Below are 23,176 nucleotides of genomic sequence, written 5' to 3' on the forward strand. Positions count from 1 at the left end.
ACTATCCATTGCACTAGCTGACATGCTAAAAAGTTGAGCGTGGCACTGAAGAAATAAGCTAAACAGAGATAAGACATTAATAACTTACATCTTTACTGAAAATTAATATAAATAACAACAAAAACTGTGTAGATAGTCTGTGAAGAGGCACCTGCCTAGACTGAATAGGAAAGTGGGCAGAGTTGCTTGTTTAGGGCTTATCCCACTCCAAAAGAGGAACTGTAACGTGAAGGGTACTGCTTAAATTCCTATTTCTTGTAATTCTCTACAGTATCTGTTGTAGACATCACCAGGACTCTAACATGAGTAAATAAGCAGTACTGACTCCTTCAGAGCATCACGCTTGTGTGTCACTGGGATGCTGATAAGTTCTCAGCATGTTTTGGCAGGCTGGTGGGTAATGAGGTACCAGAGGCAAGGCTCTTTAATCACCCTTCTGGGTGGACAGTCTGAAATCCTCTGGTAGTGCTGAATGCCATTCAAATGAAAGCTGATAAGCTGTTTGATAGCACTGTGACAAATAGGCTAATGTGAGGAGTTGCAAGCTGGGGCAGGACAGAGTGGATTGTGGTTATTTTATGTCGTTCCTTCTGTAGGATGTCTGAGTTGATTGAGAAGGAGACTGAAGAATACCGCAAAGGGGATCCAGACCCTTTTGATGACCGACACCCTGGTAAGGCATTCTGAGTGGTTTTGATAGCTCTGCATCAGCTGATACGTGATAATTCATATTTAAAAGTAAACAAAATCTAGCCTGAATCTTTTCACTACTGATCAGGGTCTGGTGTGACTAGTACACCTTTTAAGTAGGTAACTGCAACTAGGGGAAACACTAATTTGTTCAATAGTGCATATGACTTCTATAATTCTGTTTCTGATAAAGGTACAGCTAACTACATTATTCCACAGTCAGTCAGAAGTTAGTAGTTTAGTATTGAAGTCTTGAGGTACATAGATGAGTCTTTTCCTGTTTCCTCTGTAGGTCGAGCGGACCCTGAGTGTATGCTTGGTCACTTATTAAGGATACTTTTCAAGAATGATGATTTCATGAATGCGGTACGTTTGCTCTAAGAACTGTACCTGTCAAGTCTTCTTGACACTTTAATGTTTTTGTTTTCTCTGTTATTTACCCCAGTACTCGTGCTTGTTTAATATTAATTTTACTGGTGGTGGGACTATTTCTTCCATAGCAGTGGCTTTTAAAGTGTCTTTAGATACGTCTTGTTTGCTGCTGTTAGAGTGACCCAAGGAAAGGGATAGTTCATGAGCTATTCAAGAGTACTGGAATACATGTATCAATGATTGAATTAGTTCTTCTCAGCATTTATCAGTCTCTTTAAAGAAAGTGCAGGTCCTGTAATAAAAGTTTAAAAGTCTAATTAATTTCTGTAATGGAAATTAATACCACTAATTCCAGTGCTTTTTCTGTGAATACTTGGGAATGCTGGAGTGCCTGCACAAGCAGAGCGTACCTAGCTCTAGCAGGCTCAGGCAGAGCATTTGGAGACAAGAGGCTGGCTTTCCTCTTGCACTCCTCTACCCTTACATGAGTTAATAGCCAGAATTTGTGTTTCCCTCATCTCAGTGCACCACCACTGTATCAGTGCATGCCGCTGTAAGGTTTCTGCCAGATTGCTTACGTGGAGCTTTCTATCTGAAACTCCAATTGATAAGCAAAAATGTATGTATTTGATTTTGTAAAGTTTTCTTCAGCTATTACTCTCACATGATTACATTGCTAGTGAGATGTAATTATTTTAGGCATTTGTCTTTACAAATCAGTTCAAGAAAAGTATTTAATCAGTGAACATCAGATCGGAGGGGAATTCTGTTTCTCAGAGAAGTTATTTCAACTCCTGAATTTTAAACTGGTGCTTTTCCTGATCTTTAGCTAGTGAATGCTTATGTGATGACGAGCAGAGAACCTCCATTAAACACTGCTGCCTGCAGACTTCTTCTGGATATCATGCCAGGATTGGAAACTGCTGTTGTCTTTCAGGAAAAGGTATCTTACATACTAAGGTTTAGTTTATAAGCTTGGTATTATGTGCTCCAACAATTCATCCCATAGGAGAAACCAGTAAAAAGCAACATTTAAATCCTATTTCTGGGAGACAATCTCTTTAACCTTGTTAAAGGTCTGGGGCTTTCTAATGTGGGCTTGTTCAGCTGATCAAATCTTGAGTATTCCACAGCTTGTAAGTTGTAAGAGGACTAATTCAAACAGAGGAACTGGAATTATGTATGGTATGTTCAGCATATCTGTGGGATGGGAGGCCATGCAGAGAGATCTAGACAGGTGTGTGCAGTGGGCCTGATAGACCCTCATGAGGTTCAACAAAGCCAAGTGCAAGGACTGGCACCTGGGTCATGGCAACCCTTACTATCAGTACAATCTGAGGATGTGAGGATGGAGCAGCTCAGTGCTGGTGAGACCTGGAGTACTGCATCCATATGTGGAGTCCTCAGTACAGAAGGGAATGTGTCTGGAGGAGGACCTCAAAAATGGCCCAAGGGATGGAACACCTTCCCTGTGAAGACAGGCTGAGAGAACTGGAACTGTTCAACCTGGAGAAAGCTCTAGGGAGACCTGACAGCAGCTTATCCATATCTGAAGGATTGTTGTGAGAAAGAAGGGTACAGACTCTTTAGTGGGATCAGTTATGATTGGACAAGAGGAAATAGTTTCAAACTAAAAGAGGGGAGATTTAGATTGGACAAAATAGTTTCTTACAATAAGGACCATGAAGCACTGAAAAAGTCGCCCAGAAAGGTGGTGAATACCCTGTCCGTGGAGATGTTCAAGAATAGAGCTCTGAGCAACCTGATGTAGCTAATAGGTTGCAGTGGAGTTGCAGGGAGTTAGACTAGATGACCTTTAAATGTTCCCTCCTGCTGAAATGATTTATAATTTAAATTAATGTTTTGGGAAATGTTATACTTTAAATTGTTATTTTATAGGTTCATGAGTGAAGCAGGCAGTATAGAATGTTAAGACTTGCTGTAAGCCTGTCACCTGGTAATCCATAACTGCGGCAGAGTGATAGCATTATTCAAGCTAAATGATGAGCAAGTCATACTTCAAGCAATCTAAAGCCCGTATGCTTCATGGGGACTATCTAGAACTGTTATGGACAGCTGAATTCAGCTTCTGTATGTTGGCAAGTGTGGTTTATATAGGAATGCACAATGAGTTGAAAGCAAGGAGAAAGCAGATTTTGTTCCTGAGCCTTGCTATCTTCATCTTTAAAAATAAACTAATGTAGTATTTTTCTGAAGTCCAGAAATCAGGTAGTGCTTTATGTGGAAGTTTCACTTGAGTTCCTTTACTATTAGAAATAGAAATATGGACTCTAAAGCGTGGTAAAAGGAAGGAATAATGCATATCCTTTCTGAAGTATTGAATTTAATATGGTATCTTTGCGATCTGCTTAAAATCTAAGGCTTTGATCCAAAAAAGTTAAAAGCAAAGTAATAGGCTTTTTCATTGAGAAGAATATAGTTTTTATTCTTAAAACACAAAATCTCTATGTTAATAGAATTTTTTTTTAAGCCCTAAAGTGCCAAACTTAGCTTAATTTTTTGTGACTAGAAAATATATGAAATTCATTTCTGTTTCCTAAGGTTTTCTTTTTGTATGGCAGATAATCACTATTTTAAGAATGCGTTGTTCTAGTCAGAAGGACAACCTCTAGCGACCAGTGGATTTCGCGTCTCATTTTCTAATGTCATAAGAATACTTTAATTAAAATTTAATTATTATTTAATGTATAACAGACAACTCCTTAAAAATGTGTAAGCTGGAAGTTCTTACTGAAATGTGTCTATTCATTATTAACTGATCTTTTTCTGTGTTGTACCTATTTCTCAAATTACGTACAAGGTGCAAGATCTTGTCATTCTAATAATGTTATGGTATTGTATATGTTTCAAAATCCAATAGTGATCTAGAGGAAAAAAAAAGTAGAATCTTTCATTCTAACATGTAGTCTTTTAATTAACTGTTTTAGTTAACACTTATTTAGTCTTGTTAAGAAGAAATGCCTGGCAGGCCATGTCCAATCACTTCTGAGTTTTCCTGTTAAAATATTAATATTTAACACTGTGCTTTTCTTATATGTGGATTGGCATAATTGCATACATTTATCTCTTCCCCAATTTATGTGTTTATGACTATTGAGGATTGCTCTTTTGATCAGTGAGTAGTCATTAATGTAAAGAGTTCCTCTGGCACCAGGAAGTGTTTTAAGTGACTTTTCAACTACTAAGCTGTTAGAGAAATGTAAGTAATTTACCACTTTTTTTTTTTCCTTTTACTTAGTGCAAGTTCAACATCATTTCTTTGAAACCTGCCAAATTGTTGGAGATCTCTATTAGTAATACTGACAGGAAAAAAAATGCTTAACAGTTGGAATTGCTTTCTTGTTTCCTGCATTTTAGGAAGGCATAGTTGAAAATCTCTTTAAATGGGCACGAGAAGCTGATCAGCCGCTAAGGACGTATGCAACAGGGCTTTTAGGAGGAGCTATGGAAAACCAAGATATTGCTGCCAATTACAGGGATGAGAATTCACAGCTGGTAATGATCTCTTGATGCACACTTTCTTTTACAGGACAGATATCTCTATCTCTTATCTTTTTTTTCTTTTTTTGAGAACACGTGGGGTACTTTCATGTATGTGTTAACGTATACATTTTACAGTGGTTATAATAATATATTCACTCAGTAGCTCATACTTTCTGTCCTTTCCTGACTGAATTTGCTGAGGCTGGGCTATGCAGCCTGGTTATTCTGTTACACAATCTGTGTTGAAAAATGCCTGTGAAAACCTAAGGCAAATACTGTACTTCTTGACGGGACTCATATTCCTAGTTTCCTTGAAGCAAAAATTTCGAAGACTTAGCTATTGCGTGTGGTAGCTTAAACGCTGGGCAGAAATGAAGGTTAAGTCAACATGGAGATAACTTCATAGGAAATGTTATATATTCTAAAAAGAATCACATTAAGAATAGATCTTTCACTAGTTTAATGTTAAATATATGATGATGATCAGCAATTGAGATGACTGTCAAAAGGAAGTAGGTTAGGCAAACTTGTTTTTCAGAATGGTGTACATTGCCGCTTAGTGTGTCAAACCATAGGTGAATTCTTCTAATTCTTGCATAGGTAAGTCCTTTAGGAATAAAAGCAGGCTCTTAGCTTTTGTAGAACTGCAGTTTATCAAAACTCCTGCTTTGAAAGGAAATGTTGCCTTTATTCTAGACTAGACAGATGATGAAAGAAAGATGCAAGATAGTATGTGGTTCTTAATGGGTTTCAGACCACACTTCTTTCTCTTTCAGGAAAGTGAGGATTTTTATTTTATTTTTTCCAGAGTAAAAGCTATAGCAATAAGGGTTGGGGTTTTTTGTTCACTTTGAAATTGTTATTTCTCTGGGGAAATGTGTACTTCAGCATGCCTGGTATTTTGTGCAATAGACTTCTTTATGCAGTAAGAACAGAACAGTGGCCAGTGTGAGTAGTATGATCAAGGCAGAAAGTGTGTTCTTATGCATGCTGCTTTTGTGAAACAGGTGGCTTTGGTGCTTCGACGGCTACGGGAGTTACAGGTTACTGAAATGACCACAAAACAAGAAAACAAGCGTCCCAGTCCTCGGAAAGTGCCATCAGATTCTCTGCTGCCTTTAGATGAAGAGGCTGTGGATATGGATTATGGGGAGATGGCGGTGGATGGAGAGCAAGAAGAAGTGGCTGGAGATATGGAAATCTCCTTTCATCTTGATTCAAGTCACAAGACCAGTAGCAGAGTCAACTCTTCTACAAAGATAGATGATGGGGGATTAAGAAAAAGCAAATCAGGGAAACAGCATGAAAGAGATGGCTTCCGGAAGGCCAAGCAAAAACTGGGCTTCTCCGCTTCGGAACCAGAGCGGATGTTTGTTGAACTGTCCAACAGCAGCTGGTCAGAAATGTCTCCATGGGTGATTGGCACTAATTATACACTTTACCCTTTGACTCCTGCCATAGAGCAGAGGCTCATTCTTCAATACTTGACTCCCTTAGGGGAATATCAAGAGGTGAGCATATATATATATATGTATGTATGTATGAAGGTGGGAGGACTCTGTCAATTCTCCTGATACAACTGTCAGTGGTACTGTGGGGAAGTTTTAAGAGCTATTTTATCACTCACCAGTGTTTCCTAATATGATTAAGATCTGTAAAGTTTCCTGAATTGTTGACTTTCAAATTGATGAGGTCATTATTTTGAATAGTACCTACCAAGTAACACTCGAACCTGAGCCTAGCAGTTGTCTGGAATAGTAGTTATAGCACAGTGCTAGGAATCTTATTCCTGGTCTCTGTTAACTTTGATTATTTACATGATACAGGGTAAGTCACTTTGAAATGCGTGCATTTTTTCCTATTTACTCTTGGGAAGTTAGTGGATTCCATCTTTAGAACTCAGAGGAAATAGTGAGCTTAAAGTTCTTTCTGCGATGGTTTGTATGACTTCTGCAGTGTTTCTGGTAAGAAATGGTAGTGTAGATGCAGATGCTCTTGAGAGCTGTTGTTAATTAAAATAGTTGAGCTACATCAGATTTACCAGAGTGTTTCCTGTTCCATTTTTTAACTATTAACTTCTGGTTAGCATAGATCTTCCGACCACCTTTGTCTTTGTAGATATTTTGAGGTGGTTTAACTGAATTTGAGATGCAGCAAAGCAACACAGTTTTGCTTTGTGTTATGCACTGTGTGTGTGTGTGTGCGCACGCGCCTTGCTTCTGTGAGAACCAAAGAAACCATTATCCCCCTAATACCCTGCATGCTGACTGGATCACTTCATACGCCAGCAATAACAGGAAAGAGAAATAGGAATTAGTGCTGTAAAGCCATTACACACAGAATTATGCTGAGGGTTTTGGTTTGTGCCCTGCTCTCCTGTTTTTTCTGTTCAGTTGTTGGGTAGTTGTCTTTGCACAGATGGAAAGTGGAACCTATCACCAGGGTGGTACCTGTGTGGACTTACCATAGCTGCACTTGAAGGAGTGCCTTAAGATTTCCTGTGGCAGCTGTCATGCACCTTGCTGCAGTCAGCAGATGTATTACAAGAGGTCTGTTAACCTTTATTGCTTCCTATGGATGGAGCTGGTTACCACTGACCTCTCATAACAGGTATCTGCCAATAGGGGGAAACTGGGGGGTTTGAGAGAGTAAAAGCCAAAACAGACCTTGAATTCCCTGTGAAATGTTCAGCTAGCCTCCCAATATTATTTTTCTCAGTTATTACCCATCTTCATGCAACTGGGATCAAGGGAGCTGATGATGTACTACATCGACTTGAAACGAACCAACGATGTGCTGCTTACTTTCGAAGCCCTTAAGGTAAATTACTTCTGTAATGCAAAATTGCACTGCAAATGGGAAAAGCATGGAATGTATTTGCATGCATCAAAGGCATATGCTTGCCTCCCTTAGGCCTGCATGTACAGTAGGGTCCCCTGGGATTGGCTGCCCCCTGTTTTTGTTTTTATAATTCTTGGGTATTAAAAAAAATATATATTATTATTATTATTAGTTGTGGGTGAAGTGCCACTGATTTCCTCTGCCATTAACTGAGCTGAAGGTGGTAAAAACTCCTTTTTCCATCAAAATCTTACACTACCACTGCCCTAGGATTCCTGTTATTGCCAAGGACATTTGTGAGGGGGAAGAAGCATACGCATCCTAATCCCAGTAGCTCCAGAATGCCATCCCTGAGCCTGACATTTGAAATCACTCACACATAACTGCTGTATCAGTTAGTTGTCACCCAAAAATATAAGAAAAAAAATACAAGATAACTCTCTTTAAATTAAACCTACAGCACAACAATTAGTTCTTCTGTGAGTTCCTTCCCTCTTCCACAGTGACTTCTCTGGCTTCAGTCTTCCAATATCATCTTTCTGTTTCATTGTCATTTGTCTGCAAACTTATTTCCAAGCAGGAATATTCCTACAAAAGGTGTAAGTTACCTCAGCTGTGAGTGGGGTGGGGGTTGCAGTGATTCTTCCTGTTTCCTCCTAAAGTGTAAAACAAAGTTATTGCTGTCTTTTTTTGCTTGTTCTTTGTATGCCTATTTCTTGAATATGTTAAAAATCAATCTTATTTGGAGCATCTAACAACGTTCTTATTTATAACTGAAAATGTGCTAAATGTGACACATGGCATTTAAGATCTAATTTGTTTTCATCCAAGAAGCATTTCTAATTCTGCGTAGTTAAAGGGATCTTCTCAGGCTAGAAAGACTTCATTTCTGACTACCAACATTGAGGTACACAAGTAAACTGTTCAGAAGACAAACAAAAAAAAATGAAGAAAAAAAACCTGCACCAAATCTGTGAATTAAAAAAAAAATCAAACCATCAGTCCATTCATTTTGTCATCTTTATTTACTGTACGTCTGTGGCATCATTCTCAACTCTGTGCCTGCCATAACGTTCAGGCAACTGTATAGCAAACCATATAATGGTGCAAGTATGGATAAGAGCTCATTTCCCCCTCAGCCGCCCCGAATTAGCTTTTACATCAGTTCAGCATTAGTTTTGTTACTACTTTAACAAATGCTAGTGCTGATACAAAGGAAAGGGCAGATGTGCAGATGGGTAAGAATGGAAAGACTTGGACAGCATATGTTTGTGATAGGTTAGACTCAGCAAGAATTTCTTATTTCTAGTGATCTGAGGTTGTAGAAGCCTATTCCCAAAATCTGCAGTGGAATAAATTGACCAGTTGAGGATAAAGGTTGTCTGCTTCTTTCCAGCAGGACTGGTGATAATCTTAACACTGTGGAGTGTCGATTATTGTCTCAGGAGTACACCAGCAAGAAATACACTAGTGAGGGGGGGAAAAAAAAACAACAGCCCACAGCATTAGTGTTTTCTTCAGGCATTAGTCAAGCAAAAGAACTTATTAAACTGATAATATTTGTAATAAGGAGACATAATTGCTTTAAGTGCCGTATAAAGGTTATTTGTAGGCCAGATATTACATTGTGCAGTTAAATGTAACAGAAGGAGGAAATAAGGTGGATAAAGTGTGGAGTACTTGTTTTCTGCCGTCTGTTTTTTTACAGCTGGAAGGGAGGAATTGATGACAGTTTGAAGAATTCTATTATAATCTGCTTTCTTCTTTCTTTAGCATTTGGCATCATTGCTGCTGCATAACAAGTTTGCAACAGAGTTTGTTGCTCATGGAGGTGTGCAAAAATTGCTGGAGATTCCTCGTCCTTCCATGGCAGCCACAGGAGTCTCCATGTGCTTGTATTATTTGTCTTACAATCAAGATGCAATGGAAAGGGTAAGATTCATTCTTTAGCATAACTGCTGTAATTTTAATGATTTCAAGGGACTTAGTCTTTCTGCCTTTGTTCAAATGTAACATAAATATCTCCTAAGTTAAAAGCAAATTTGTATAAGAGTCTCTGGTATGTGCCTAGGCAACAAAAAGCATAGAAATAATGGTGCATTTGAGTATTTTGTTTCAAGGGTGAGTTTCGGTTCCCAGGGAACGTAACTGAAGATGTCTCTGTTTTTAGCATTGCCTCATTACTTCAGTTCACCCTTCTTACCCTATTGTTTCCTTTCCCTAAAGAAGGTAAAACTCCTCCTTTCTCATCTATCTTTCCTTTCCCACCTGTTCCAGCATTCTCCTGTACTTGAGATTGTTTGTTTTTTTTTCCCATCCACAGTCCAGGTGTGGACAGCTTCAGTGTTATTTGATGCCTTGGTCAGATTCCAGACATCAGTGCAATTCCTTTGGTGTTGGCATGCAGCAGAAGACTGATACATTGTGCAGGAAACAATGTTAAAGGATGTTGATCTCTCTTTGGCCTGAGCTTATAAGTGTTGAAACAGCTGATAATGAAGGCTAGTTGCTCACCTCAGATTTCAACATCTTTTTAAAATGCGTCATAAAAGGTTCCTCCTGTCAGTTGATTAGTGCTCTTCCAGCAAGAATCTTTTTCAGTAGATTAGTAGGTATATCAGTCTTCTATTAAGCCTCAGTTTCCCAGATACTTGAAACAATGATTCTGTTTTCCACACTGGCAGCAGTACTTGTGTGCTAAACCAGATCCAGCAATGAATCCAGTTTATTCTGTAGTTGCAGCTGTGCCAAGGGAAGAGGAGAGGGGGAAAAAAAAGATGAACTTCCAGCTTGTAAGCATTACTGCTGGCACATAGGAGGATCCTGCTCTGAGATTCATTCACAGCAACTGCAAAATTATAGCCTTCTAGAGCTGCCCTGCTTTATGGGTGATGACTTTTGATGAATGGCCTGTCCTTGGAATTGTCTGTCTGTTTTTGTGTGCTTTTTTTAATTCATTTGAAAACTGAACCATTTAAAGTAGTAACTCTACATTTCTGCTTATTTTGAGTTTTGGATACTGTCTTGAGCGTTCTGATTTGACATGTTTAACGCTCTTAGCCCCGTATATACTTGACTATATATGGTGATTCTGCTGGCATTTATATAGGTGAACTCAAAAACCTCTTGGTAATTATGATTGACAGGTCTGTCTTTGTGTCATGTTTTTTATGAAGGCAAGAAAGGCAAAATGAGTGTAATGTTTTCTTTCTTTTTGCTCATTTTGTCAAAAAATGGACCCTTGCTGTATACGTATTGCTTGGTGTTCCTCTGAGTTTTATTTGTCATAAGAAAACTGTGCTCTTCCTTCTTCTTTTCTTTTTTTCTGGTTGCACTTGTTGCTTGCATGATTGTTCTAAGGGAAAACCAAAGGCTCTGGCAGGGTGCTGCATGGACATTGCTACTCCTTGATGTCCTCAGGGCATGTCATAAAGTTATGTAGCTGTATATGGTGATGTTTTCTTATCTACCACATGTTATTCCCAATATTTACAAATATTTTGTAGAACAAATGTGTTCTTTCCTCTCTTGTCTTTGGATATTTCAGAGGAAGCCAGTTTCAGGTGGCACTCCATTCTATTTAATGTGTGCCAAGCCTCATATCTTCAGGTGGAGGTAAAGCTGGAACTGGTTACTCAGTCTCCTCTGTCAGTGTTCAACATACTGAGAGAGGGGATTAAAAAAATAATAATAATCTGCTAACTTGGCATAAAAGCAGCTGGTGCTTCAGCTCTCTGCACAGTTCTTGTTGGCACTGACCTTGACAGAGGGTTAGAAGCTAATAAATGATATAAACAATGTCAAAGTGCAGCTCTGAGCATGTGGTCTGCCCATCTCAGAGACAGGAAATAGAATGGTTAAGTTGTCTGTTTTAAGAGAAAGTCAAGCTTTAGATTAGCACTTGATGGTCCTTGATGTTCCCCTTGGCTTTGATACTAGAGTTTACTAGAACTTCAGCCCAGCTTGTGATGCTGTTAAATTGAGAAGAATTTTTGTTTCTTAGCCAGAGAAGACAGACAAGTTTTTAGCTATAGCGAAACACTCTCTTCAGATGCTTGAAACAATATGCAGAAGGGCTCTCTGAAATTTTACTGTATGTAGACTATTGTATTTACCATGTTTATGTCAGGGAATGAACCAGCTGCTAGTTCTGTGTTTCCGCATGATGCTCTTGTAGTCTCACTGAGGCCTTGTTTCACTGGTCTGGAAGTGCGGCTTTTGTTGCATGTCTCAGGTGTCAGTTACTCCCAGCTACACTAGGACAATGGTACCCTCTTCGTTTCAAAGAACTGTTATTCTCCTCAGACTAATTGTCCTCAGCAGTCTGTTTGAAGTCCTCCTTAAGAAAGTTCTTTTGCTTTCTAGGTGTGCATGCACCCCCATAATGTGCTTTCAGATGTGGTGAACTACACCTTATGGCTAATGGAGTGCTCCCATGCCTCAGGCTGCTGTCATGCTACTATGTTCTTCTCCATTTGCTTCTCCTTTCGTGCTGTCCTGGAGCTCTTTGACAGGCATGATGGCCTTCGTCGTCTGGTTAACCTGGTAAGACTTGTAGTTTTATGTGTTGAACAGGGTTAAAACCAGGTTTTGCACCCTCTGAGATTACTGAAGTGTGGAGAGTTCTGGTTGGTTTTGTTCTAGCTTGTTTGTTTATTCCTCTTCACTTCTCAAAAGGTAGGAAAGGTGAGGTGAGTTTTCTGAGTAACAGACAGGAGGATTCTTTTTCTTCTTGTAAATAACAGGATCATTGTTCAGAGGCTTGCTACTTCCTGTTAGTTTTTTGGTGCAGCTCCTAGGTTGAGCAGAACTCTCTGCCAGTGGTGGCTTAGTGGGTAGAGTTTAAATGTTTCTCAGCATTCCACATGTGTGTGTCATGTTGTGCACCCTTCTGGACGCAAATACATCCAACCTTGCTCCGAGGGAGGTATAGATGTGTTTGTACTGTGCTTGGTAATCACAGTACCTTATGGACGCAAGCATACACTGTTACACTGTACAAAATCATCTAGTCCAACTGTCCTTCCACTACCATTGCTACCACAAGCTACTAAACTACGAGCTTCTTTCCAACCTTGTGATTCTGTGATAAATGGTACCTTTGCATGGCATGTGCAGTCCTGCTAGCTTGGGTTGGTACAAACTCAGAGACCTTGCCACTGCAGGGTGTAAGCACTATGTGTTGTGCAATATAATGCCTAATATAATACAACAGTGCCTCTAGACATTTACTAATGTAACTTCTGGATTTTTTTTTCTGCATTTCCAGTGAAAGGGGGGAATGGTTCTTATTAGACTTAGCATTTTGTGTGGATAAATATTATCTGAACAGAAGAAGCTTTCATTGGCTGTCTGAGAGGTACAGATGACACATAAGCAAACTCAGTTTGGTTTTGATACAAGTGTGGTTGAGAATTGTAGGTACTGTTTTTTTCTGAAGTGTGAACTGATGAAACTTTTTTCTTTCTATCCAACTTTCGTACTGAAGATAAGTACCCTTGAAATCTTAAACTTGGAAGACCAAGGAGCTCTCTTGAGTGATGATGAGATCTTCGCCAGTCGCCAGACTGGGAAACACACCTGCATGGCCTTGCGGAGATACTTTGAAGCCCACCTTGCTATCAAACTTGAACAGGTGAAGCAGTCACTCCAGCGCACTGAAGGTGGTGTTTTGGTCCATCCACAACCCCCGTACAAGGTGAGCAGCATGCTGCAACCTCCCAACATTAACGAGGTCTGTATTATAGAAAACAGATTGAAAATGTTGAAATGATTTTAATTGGTTGTGACAAATGGTACTTGTCAGAGATCATATTTTTTAGGAATGAGCAGAGCAACACTGTTATTGGACATTAATTGTTTTTTTCTTTCTTTCTGTAAAAATGTGTGGTGTTTTGTTTATATATAACTTTTTTTTTTTTTTTTTTTTTTTTACAATTTTGTGTCTTTTCATTCTGAAGTAGTATCTTCATTTCTGGTTTCTGGCTTCATTTACAATGGCTTTCCATTGTAGTAAGTTAAAATGAGAAAACGTATTTTCACTTTTGCAAAAATCATTTATTTCAATGATTAATGTGTGTAAGCTGTTTGATTAGAAGATATTTTTTGAGCTGAAATGCAGGCTTACTTGGAATGCCACTTCTTCGGTACATTTTGTAGTCAGAAGTTAAAAACTTTAATTGAATATTTTTCAGACCTGTGTACTTTCTCATAAGATTCTTTTGAGTGATAATCTGGTAGTTACTACACTAGTAGCTTAAAAGCAGACTAGAATTTTAGTATAACTTTTTAAACTGGTCTAAGCTTTCTAGGACTGCAAAGAAGCAAGATGTATTATTAAACTTATTGCATATTATCATGGCAATTGCTGGATTTTTTTTCTGTAGCAGAGAATAAAACAAAGTAAATAATTTGCAAGAAAACAATAGTTTTAACTTTGATAAGACTACAGTTTTCAGTTTAAATCACAGCAGTGAAGGACTTGATGAGCAAGTTTGTAACCCTTGTGATCTCCTTGTAATGCTTCCAACTCCTTTTCTGGCAGGCCTGTTCCTACACTCATGAGCAGATTGTGGAGATGATGGAATTCCTCATCGAGTATGGGCCAGCACAGCTCTACTGGGAGCCAGCAGAAGTTTTCCTTAAATTGTCTTGTGTCCAGCTCATGCTTCAGCTCATTTCGATAGCATGTAACTGGAAAACATACTATGCAAGGTGAGCTGTTTGCTGTATTTCCTTAGAGCAGTAAGTTGTGACTTTTGGGCAGGATGGCCATTGAATTTCTAGATTCCCCATTCCCCTAGAGTGTGCAAGGCAGGCAGTAGGAGCCGGTGCTGTGGTTACATGGTGCTTATTAAAGCACAGTGGAAAGCAGGGCTAAAAACTTGAGGTAGAGAGAGAGATTCCATGAGAATCCTGAAGAACCAAGGTGCCTCACACCTTTGATTTGAGAAACCAGCATCACAGTACAGCTTAGGCACAGTTCTTTATTTATCTTTTTGTTACAGAAGGGTTTTAGAAAACCTAGTAGAAGTTGAAGTTGAAGTTGAGACACATCTTAATCCTGGAAAAGAGGTGGAAGGTATGGATAAAGTGGGCTTAGCTTATACACAGTGTCCTCTCTTGCATCATCTTTGTTCATTTATTGATATTTGAAACTTACTGAGTAGTTACATTGCGAAGGAGTTGTGAATATGCAACAAGCCAGTATTTGAGAGGGGAAAAAGTCTGAAGATGAACTCAACACACAGTAACAGTGTCCCTAGATAATACGCTACTGTCTCTTAAACTCAGCATGTTTGTAGAGAGGCTTACCTTGTGATTCTACTTCTAGTTTTCTCCTGTCTGGGGCACTGTGGTGATATCTTTCTGTGGCCCTGCTCCCCTGCAGCCCACCCCAAAACTTGCAGCATTCTTACTCTTATAAGAGAAAGGGAACTATACCAGACTCTGGTAGAGATACTATTAGGATCCTGTCCCCAGTTCAGAGAGAGGATGGATGCAATGTTTCAGCCTCTGTTTATCACAGAATTGTAGGGGTTGGAAGGGACCTCCAGGGGTCATCGAGTCCAACCCCCTAATGAGCGTCTGATATCAAGAGTGTTGGTGTAGTATTCTAGAGATATGTTCACTGGATAAGTCACTGTCTGCTGTGGCTAGTTGTCTTCAACTGTATTCTTATCACCAGGACTCCCTTCTCCTTATTTCTGCTGTGAAAAGGAGGTCTTTGCAAAGGTTGGCTTTGAAAGCCTTTGAAATCTGTTCTGCTTTTGCAGTCCCCTGCGCCTCTCTCTCTCTCTCTCAGGTTGCATTCTCCTGGGTGATTGTAGTTCTCCTGTTTTTATTCTCTGCAGCGGTTTCTTAATTGCAGCCTGGTTAACTCCTACCTTTCCATACAGGCTTACAAACCATCAGTCCTTCTCTTTTTTTGCATTGTTCTGTTCTTCCACCTCTTGTTCAGAAGGTATATTCCACATACCTGTGTCTGTTAATCTGGTGCCGAAATTGCTTTTATCCATGTCATGTTTAGCAATAAAACTGACAAACAGCTCCCCTTCACTTCAGAGAGAAGACTTTTCTACTTCATTGGCAACAAAGTTTTTAAGACAGGGATATTTTTAAACTGAGATGTTGAGTTAGGTTGGGTGAAGAAGCTTAGCTTAGAATGCTTTTGTAGATAAGTCTAGTTTGTGCTTCCGTAATTTCAAAATTACATTGCTTCTAGGAGCCTGTGGGCAGGGTGAGATGTATGCCAAACTGCAGGTGAGAGTGTGCGTATTTACAGTATGTGAGCAGTACCTTCTGTGAGAACCAGCCCTTTAAAAGTAGAGCATTGATCAGAAAGCATCATCAAAAATATTAGATGTGAGAGATTGATTTGTTGGATTAGAGTACACTTCTTAGAAGTTCTCATGTTGCTTTCAGGAACGACACAGTGCGCTATGCTTTGGATGTGCTAGCCATCCTGACTGTGGTTCCTAAAATCCAACTGCAGCTGGCAGAACCTGTGGATGTGTTAGATGAAGCTGGATCTACCGTTTCCACTGTGGGTAAGCTGAATGTGGTCCTGATTAATCGCACCCTTATCAATTGCCTTCTATGTGTTCCGTTGTTTTTTTTTTCAGCTGGCTGTTTCTACATTGAGAAAAGGGTTAAAGTAATGTATACAGAGTTATCATTAGGGATGCAGGTAAATGTGAGAGTAGACTGCAATTAAAATTGTCATGATTAATCTGTGGTTATATTATAAATGTGAAAGTGTGATCTGTGACTCACACTTGTTTTCAAGGGCTCATTAAGTACGTGCAAGGCATGTACTTCTAGATGCAGACAAATTCACTTTTGTTATAGGACTATTAGGCTCCCTTGGCTTCCCAGAAATTTAGGTCTCCTTGGGAATATGGGAGAACTATTGCTATAGATTTTGCAGAATCACAGAATTGTAGGGGCTGGAAGGGACCTCAATAGATCATTGAGTACAGTCCCCCTGCAAAGCAGGCCACCTACAGCAGGCTGCAAAGGTAGATGTCCAGATGGGTCTTGAATATCTCCAGAGAAGGAGAATCCATGACCTTCCTGGGCAGCCTGCTCCAGTTCTCCGTCATCCTCACTCTGAGGAAGTTCCTTCTTGTCCTGTCCCTGCAGACCGCTGAACAGGTTGGTCACATCTCTTTGACTCCCACACTTAAGATAGTTATAAGCATTAATCAGATCCTCCTTTGAGTCGTCTTTTCTCAAGGCTGAACAGTCCCAGTTCGCTCAACCTTTCTTCTGTTTGAGTTATACTCTGTACTCTGCTTTTGTTTGAGTTATATTCTAATTGGCTTCAGTATTCAGTATACAGATGAATGAAATGTACCTGGGTCAGATCTAAGGCCTATGTATTAAAGAGATCCTGACTTCCTTTTTTGTATTTCTTTAAGGAAAAAAAAATGAATAGGATGGTAGGTTTTGTGCAAAAGGAATTGTATTTTGCTTACAACTTTTTCTGGACTAAATACCTGTTTCTCTAAGTTTTGATCTTCTGAAGTGGACAAGAAATTAATCTACATATTTCATTTAGGAAGCTATGACATTATTTTTTTCCCTTCATAACAAAGTCTCTTTTCTCTTTCTTGTCTACGTTGTTAATATCTTCTGCAAGAGTTGCTTTCTGTAGTAAGAATTAGAGGCATGCCTGTGCATCTTCTTTGTGCCGTGTATGTCGGAGATGGCAATCCTGTGCCATGCCTGAACTCTGACAGATCTGCTCCTCACTTACTGATATTGATGGAGGAGCATGAGAGTGTTGGGGGAAAAAAAAAAAAGAAAACAAAACAAAACTTCTGTCAGGGAGGCAAGAGAATGTGTCTTATGCTAGTTAGGAAAAAAAATGAACTTCAGAAATCCCCAGAATGAAGAGAAATGAGGTATTTTACTCAGATTTGTGAAAGACTCCCTTTCTTACAGCTGCATCAGTTAAGTTACAGAGAGAGTATTAAAGGAATTATTTCTTTCCCTCACTAGGTATTAGTATCATCCTTGGAGTTGCTGAGGGTGAATTTTTCATCCATGATGCTGAGATTCAGAAATCAGCCCTTCAGATCATCATCAATTGTGTGTGCGGCCCAGATAACCGGATCTCCAGTATTGGCAAATTCATCTCTGGAACTCCTCGGCGAAAGCTTCCTCAGGCCCCTAAGAGCAGTGAGCACACACTGGCTAAGATGTGGAATGTAGTGCAGTCCAACAATGGCATCAAAGTGCTGCTGTCGTTGCTGTCTATAAAGATGCCAATCACAGATGCAGATCAGATCCGAGCATTAGCCTGCAAAGCCTTGGTGGGGCTCTCACGCAGCAGTACTGTCCGGCAGATTATCAGCAAGCTCCCACTCTTCAGCAGCTGTCAAATTCAGCAGCTGATGAAAGAGCCAGTGCTTCAGGACAAGCGCAGTGAGCATGTGAAGTTCTGTAAATACGCTGCTGAACTGATAGAGCGTGTCTCTGGGAAGCCATTGCTGATTGGCACGGATGTCTCCCTGGCTCGGTTGCAGAAAGCGGATGTGGTGGCTCAATCAAGAATCACATTTCCTGAGAAGGAGCTGCTGCTCCTGATTCGGAACCATCTGATCTCTAAGGGCCTAGGAGAAACTGCATCTATCCTTACTAAAGAGGCGGACCTACCCATGACTGCAGCATCTCATTCATCTGCCTTCACCCCCGTTGCGGCTGCTGCCTCTCCCGTGGCCCTGCCTCGCACTCCTCGCATAGCTAATGGCATCTCAGCCCGTTTGAGTAGCCACACTTCTGTAGGTTCTGCTGCCACATCTGTCCATGCTCAGGCAAGGCTGCCTGCATCCCAAGGTCCACTAGCCCTTCCAGGCCCTTCTTATGCCAGCAACTCTCCTCTGATTGGCAGGATTAGCTTTGTCAGGGAGAGGCCATCTCCCTGCAACAGCAGAAAAATAAGAGTGTTGCGACAAAAATCGGACCATGGCGCCTACAGCCAGAGCCCAGCTATCAAAAAGCAGCTGGACAGACACCTTCCTTCCCCACCCACGCTGGACAGTATAATCACAGAGTACCTTAGGGAGCAGCATGCCCGCTGCAAAAACCCTGTTGCCACCTGTCCCCCTTTCTCTCTCTTTACTCCCCACCAGTGTCCTGAGCCAAAACAGAGGCGCCAGGCGCCAACTAACTTTACCTCACGGCTGACCCGCAGGGCAGCCTTTCCGAAGTACGGAGGGGTGGATGGTGGCTGCTTTGATAGACATCTTATATTTAGCAGGTAAGGAAGAAAAACACTTCTTGCTCCCTCTCAGAGTGTGCCCTATGCCAGAAACCTTGCCTGAAATCAGGCTGTGGAATCCCACAGTGGAGCCTCCTTGGACAGACAAGCATTTAAATTCAGCAGTGGCAGATGGCAGAGCTTTGCAAGGCAATTTTAAAAGCTCTGTTTCTCTTGTACTAAGGATACAAAATACACTAATTTCAGAGTGATATTAATTAATTGGCAGTGTTGGTTGATGAAGCTCATATTTCTTTGTTCTTTGGAAGGTATGTAATGCTAGTTTTACAGGAGAGAGCATAGACTTGAGGTTGTTTTCTTGACAGACCCAGACCTGTTGACAGGTGGAGGACAGTGGAATGCGTATGTTCATCTTGTAGCTTAATCTTCAGCACAGCAAGTTGCTAGACTTTTTGCATGGCTTTCTTTCCGTTGCAAAATTATGTATTTAAAAAAAAAAAAATCCAAATGGCAGCATTTTCCAGTTTTCAGCCGTCCAGCTTTGAAGGCAGACTCTAAGTGCTTCAGCTTAATGATGTACTGTAACAGAAGTACTTGATCATGCAAGACAAACTCAGAATTGTTGCAGACACTGTTGACACATTCTCACTTGACCAGTAGTCTTATAGTTAACATTTAGTTTGTCTTAGAAGAAAACTGTAACTTCAGCCTACACAATTAGTGAGGACTGGTTTTAGTGTCATCACTTCGTGCAGTAGTTCTATTTTGTTTTTTTGCTTTATTTCCAGTAACCCTTCCACCTTTTCTACCTTCTCTAGGTTCCGTCCAATATCTGTGTTCCGGGAAGCAAATGAGGATGAGAGTGGCTTCACCTGTTGTGCTTTTTCTGCACGTGAACGATTCTTAATGCTGGGTACTTGCACAGGGCAGTTAAAACTATACAATGTATTCAGTGGACAGGAAGAGGCAAGTTACAATTGCCATAACTCTGCTATCACGCACCTTGAGCCATCAAGGGTGAGTAATTGGAGACCTGTACTGAGTTCTGAAGTTCTTATAGACTAAAGCCTGGTATATTTGGGGCACATCTGGATGTATAAATCTCAGGTGCACCTACTGGCTGGCCTGCAGTGCCTGTGAACAAAGTACTGGTAGTAGTTACATACCGCCTCTCTGGGTTCTGTAATTTATTTTCTTCCCAAGATAATTTACTGAGGAGATGCAGGGGCTGTGAGTCTTCATAAGTAATGGATTTTAAAGTGACTTAAGAGTTGTGAGATATAATGCCAGAATATATCAAACTGGAAAAAAAAATCTTTCAGGGGATGATTCTAGAGAGAGATCGATCTGATAATGATAGGATGAAGGGGAATGGCTTCAATTTAAAGCAGAAAAAATGCCACTCAGGTCATCAGAGTTCATCCTGCTTTTATATGCTATTAACATCATAGACCATTCCCATTGTTACCTGTAATATTTTCCTTCATCTATGTAGCATGAAGAGCTCTTGGTATAATGTTGAATGCTGAGACATTATCTCCATGAGAGCAGTTTAGTGAGCACAAAACTTGCTGTAGTTCTTACAAGATTAATTTCAGTCTAAATTAAGTGCAGAAGTAAAACAATAACCTCTGTTTTCACTGGTGTTCTTTTCCTTCCTTCCCTTCCACTCCTATCTGGAAATACAGGATGGATCCTTATTGCTGACATCTGCTACATGGAGTCAACCTCTGTCTGCATTGTGGGGAATGAAGTCTGTCTTTGATATGAAGTAAGTATATTCTGATCTCTGTTGGGTATTTAGTTGGAAACATTCAATATAGGCAGAATCCCTAAGAACAAGCTCCGCGAAAGAGAAGGACAGCACAGCTCCCCCCGTATCTATTGTGAAAACATGAAAAAGTAACACACTTTATTTTTAGTATCTTCCCTGTTTAACTGAGTACAAACATATTTGAAAATTCTACTTACCTGGAGAGTCATTTAATGCAATTAGATTAGTAAGATGACCTTTTCCTAAAGGCAGAGAATTATGTTTGTATTTTTATTCTTATGTTGGTAAGATTGTCATCTTGACAATCTCTTTGTAACCGGTTACAGAGTTTTATAACCTGTTGGTTTTGCATAGTGAAATTTTTGGACCTGGATATCCCAAAGAAAGCTATGTCAAACTGAGTTTAATATTTACAGTTGTTCTCATTGAAAATGGAGGAGAGGCTCTTTGTTCCTTAAAAGATTGGGCTATCATCTACCTCAGTTGTAAGCAACAGTTTTGCTATGACCTATGTAAGTCAGTTAGAGAGCATTCTTCAGACAAGAAGTTCAACATAAGTTTGTTGGTCACTCCTGCAAATAGTGTTACACTTATGATGCTGGACCTCTTGTAGTAGTAATTTTATTACATGTTTCCAGGGAGACCTCATTGTCGCCTTCCAGTACTTGAAGGGAGCTTACAAGCAGGAGGGTAACTGACTTTTTACACGAGCTAATAGTGATAGGATGAAGGGGAATGGCTTCAATCTAAAAGAGGGGAGATGTAGGGGAGAAGTTTTACTTGAAGGTGATGAGGTGTTGGAACAGGTTGCCTAGAGGGATTGTGAATATCTCATCTCTGTATGCATATAATGAGGCCGGGTTGGACAGGATCCTGTCTAGCCTGATCTGGTGACTGGCAGCCCTGCCCCCTGTAGTGGATTGGAACTACATGATATTTAGGTCCCTTCCAACTTAAGCCATTCTGTGATTCATTCTATGATCCTACTGACTTGCTGATTATGTTTTTTAATAGAACTGCTGGAAAGACTGTGTTTGCAATAAATACTTCCCTGCAAATGCCAGTGGAGCATTTTAGTACTGTAGTATGCCATTGTCAATGGCAGAGGAAAGTCTTTTCACTAGTAGTTTGAATCTACATTTCCTTAACATCTTTACTGACTCTAACTATAGGCATTCCTTCCCTGATGACCAATATGTGGAGTTCAGCAAGCACTCTCAAGATAGAGTCATTGGCACAAAAGGAGACATTGCCCATGTAAGTACCAGTAAAAGCCATGGTTGTGAAGCTGTGAGAAGAATTTAATTCTTCACACAATGTTTATTAGCATGTCTGGGTGCTGTGAGGCCCTGTGTGAGCTACAGGAAGAGCTTTGAAAATAGCAAATAACTTATCTTTCTGCTTAAGGGTATAAACCTGACCACATTGTATAAATATCTTGTGTTTAAGCAAACTATTAATTCCTGCCCATTTCTTAGCTGAATAATGTGGAAGTCAGATCAGTTTGTATATTGTGTTTATTTGTTAAACAGATTGTTTGTCTGTATTAGAGAATTGTTTCTTTGCTGAGTTTGAAGGAGAGCTGGGCTCTGCAGACTGTTACAGATTAAACTGATGTGAAATGTCCATAAAGCCTTTGTTCTTTGTTAAGACCTGGAAGATGAAAAGGGCTTTAAAGTTTTTTTTACAGTTTATTAGGACAGACTACGGAAAATTGCCTTTCAGTGTAGATACCAGGATTTTTGACTTCTTTTCCGTAGTTATGTTTCCAACATTCCCTGACCTTGCCAGCTCCTTGCGCTTTGCAGTTTTGATATTCGTAAATACCCTCTGCTCTGAAAAACAGTTCTGTTTCTGAAATAGGCTCTGACAAAGTGGTATATTTGTCTGCAGCTTCATGTCTGATTTTTCATAATGGGATTATCCTGATAGTGTTAGAATATGTTTGCAAGCCTGTTGTAATTTATATGCTGGCCAAAACATGTGACACTTAGGTTTCAGCTGGGAAAACTGTTTAAGACTGAAAGAGGGATGTTTATCTTGAGAATTTCATTGTTTGAAATGATAAAGCAAAATGGGGTTAGGGTGATTCTAGAAGTGATCTAAATCATGGGATGTGTTAAGGTGCAGGTACGTTACAGCTTGTGACTAATGTTTCTCTTTGTTTTTAATCTAAAAGATCTATGATATTCAGACCGGCAACAAGCTATTGACTCTGTTTAACCCAGATCTCGCCAATAACTACAAGAAGAACTGTGCCACATTTAACCCCACTGATGACCTTGTTTTAAATGATGGTGTCCTCTGGGATGTCAGATCAGCACAAGCCATCCACAAGTTTGATAAATTCAACATGACCATCAGTGGTGTTTTCCATCCCAATGGGTTAGAGGTCATAGTCAACACAGAAATTGTATCCTCAGCCATAGTGATAATGTGTTGAAACCTAAATAATTTGTTTGAAGAACACAGTTGTTTGCTGAAGTTCTGTAAATTATTTGATGTGTTATAAGTTATGTTCAGAAGCAATGGCTTTTGTCTGGGAATCAAGTAAATGGAGACTCTCAGGCAGCCACACAGCTTAAATCTGGGCTGATACGTCTAATTTTGAACTAATGGAAATATTTGAGAGAGATTTTCTTTCTAATGCACTTAGTGATACCTTTACTCTGTTCCATTCCCTTACCAAGATCTACCTTGAATCTACTGCAGTAACATCTGATGATTGGGAATGATGTCCTCAGTAAAAGCTTTTTGATTTTGAAGGT

General features: G+C 39.9%; 1 protein-coding gene across 3 annotated transcripts in view; it reads left to right on the forward strand.

The window, feature by feature from the left end:
• DCAF1 (DDB1 and CUL4 associated factor 1) overlaps positions 1 to 23,176 on the forward strand; it is a 52,322-nt gene that overhangs the window by 8,420 nt on the left and 20,726 nt on the right. For 2 of the 3 annotated variants that reach the window (XM_031598543.2, XM_031598544.2), the window contains exons 3-18: positions 597 to 673; positions 983 to 1,056; positions 1,892 to 2,005; positions 4,441 to 4,578; positions 5,574 to 6,077; positions 7,285 to 7,386; positions 9,181 to 9,339; positions 11,773 to 11,952; positions 12,896 to 13,105; positions 13,952 to 14,121; positions 15,832 to 15,956; positions 17,413 to 18,673; positions 19,453 to 19,651; positions 20,323 to 20,405; positions 21,581 to 21,665; positions 22,588 to 22,821. In XM_031598543.2, coding sequence (XP_031454403.1) covers positions 597 to 673; positions 983 to 1,056; positions 1,892 to 2,005; positions 4,441 to 4,578; positions 5,574 to 6,077; positions 7,285 to 7,386; positions 9,181 to 9,339; positions 11,773 to 11,952; positions 12,896 to 13,105; positions 13,952 to 14,121; positions 15,832 to 15,956; positions 17,413 to 18,673; positions 19,453 to 19,651; positions 20,323 to 20,405; positions 21,581 to 21,665; positions 22,588 to 22,821 — 3,715 coding nt within the window. The remainder of the gene's footprint in view (positions 1 to 596; positions 674 to 982; positions 1,057 to 1,891; positions 2,006 to 4,440; positions 4,579 to 5,573; positions 6,078 to 7,284; positions 7,387 to 9,180; positions 9,340 to 11,772; positions 11,953 to 12,895; positions 13,106 to 13,951; positions 14,122 to 15,831; positions 15,957 to 17,412; positions 18,674 to 19,452; positions 19,652 to 20,322; positions 20,406 to 21,580; positions 21,666 to 22,587; positions 22,822 to 23,176) is intronic. The other variant, XM_090147881.1, reaches the window with a different exon arrangement.

This window comes from Phasianus colchicus, chromosome 11 (assembly GCF_987193195.1).
Source record: "Phasianus colchicus chromosome 11, bPhaCol1.hap1.1, whole genome shotgun sequence".
NCBI lineage: Eukaryota > Metazoa > Chordata > Aves > Galliformes > Phasianidae > Phasianus > Phasianus colchicus.